Source organism: Chaetura pelagica, unplaced genomic scaffold (genome assembly GCF_000747805.2).
Source record: "Chaetura pelagica isolate M959 unplaced genomic scaffold, ChaPel_1.0 scaffold307, whole genome shotgun sequence".
Classification (NCBI taxonomy): domain Eukaryota; kingdom Metazoa; phylum Chordata; class Aves; order Apodiformes; family Apodidae; genus Chaetura; species Chaetura pelagica.
This window is the reverse complement of record NW_009953940.1, coordinates 915,763-916,102: the sequence shown is the minus strand read 5'-3', so window position 1 is coordinate 916,102 and position 340 is coordinate 915,763. Positions and strand designations below refer to the sequence as shown.

Here is a 340-nt window from a genome sequence, read left to right as displayed (position 1 = left end):
CTTTCCGGCGCTGGGTGCCCCACAGCAGGAGGGACAGGGACAGCGTGGCAGCTCCCAGGATCCCACAGAAGAGCAGCACGGGGAAGGTGCCCTGTGGGGAAGCAGCGCTGAGGGACCCCAGAACCACCTCCCACCCCTCGCGGTGCTCTGGCAGGGCCACTCGCGGACGGGGATCCCATCCAACGGGTGCTCACCTCACGCAGGCACTTGTAGCCGTGGAAGGGGCTTTCGCAGAGGCACTGAGCGAGGCCGGGGCCGGCTGGGGCGCAGGCAGCGTTCTCGGGGCACGGCCAGGCTGGCAGAGCAGGGCGGGGAGTCAGGGGTCCTGGCCGAGCCCAGC

The 340-nt window shown here is 70.9% G+C and overlaps 1 protein-coding gene across 1 annotated transcript in view; it reads right to left on the bottom strand.

Moving 5' to 3' along the window:
* Positions 1-4: 4 nt before the first annotated feature.
* The window catches only part of ATRAID (all-trans retinoic acid-induced differentiation factor), a gene marked incomplete at its 3' end in the record, with an annotated part of 1,106 nt that continues 770 nt past the window's right edge, over positions 5-340 (bottom strand). The window contains exons 4-5 of the mRNA XM_010001775.1: positions 195-295; positions 5-91 (exon numbers count right to left, since the gene is read on the bottom strand). Of these exons, the coding sequence (XP_010000077.1) occupies positions 5-91; positions 195-295 (188 nt within the window). The remainder of the gene's footprint in view (positions 92-194; positions 296-340) is intronic.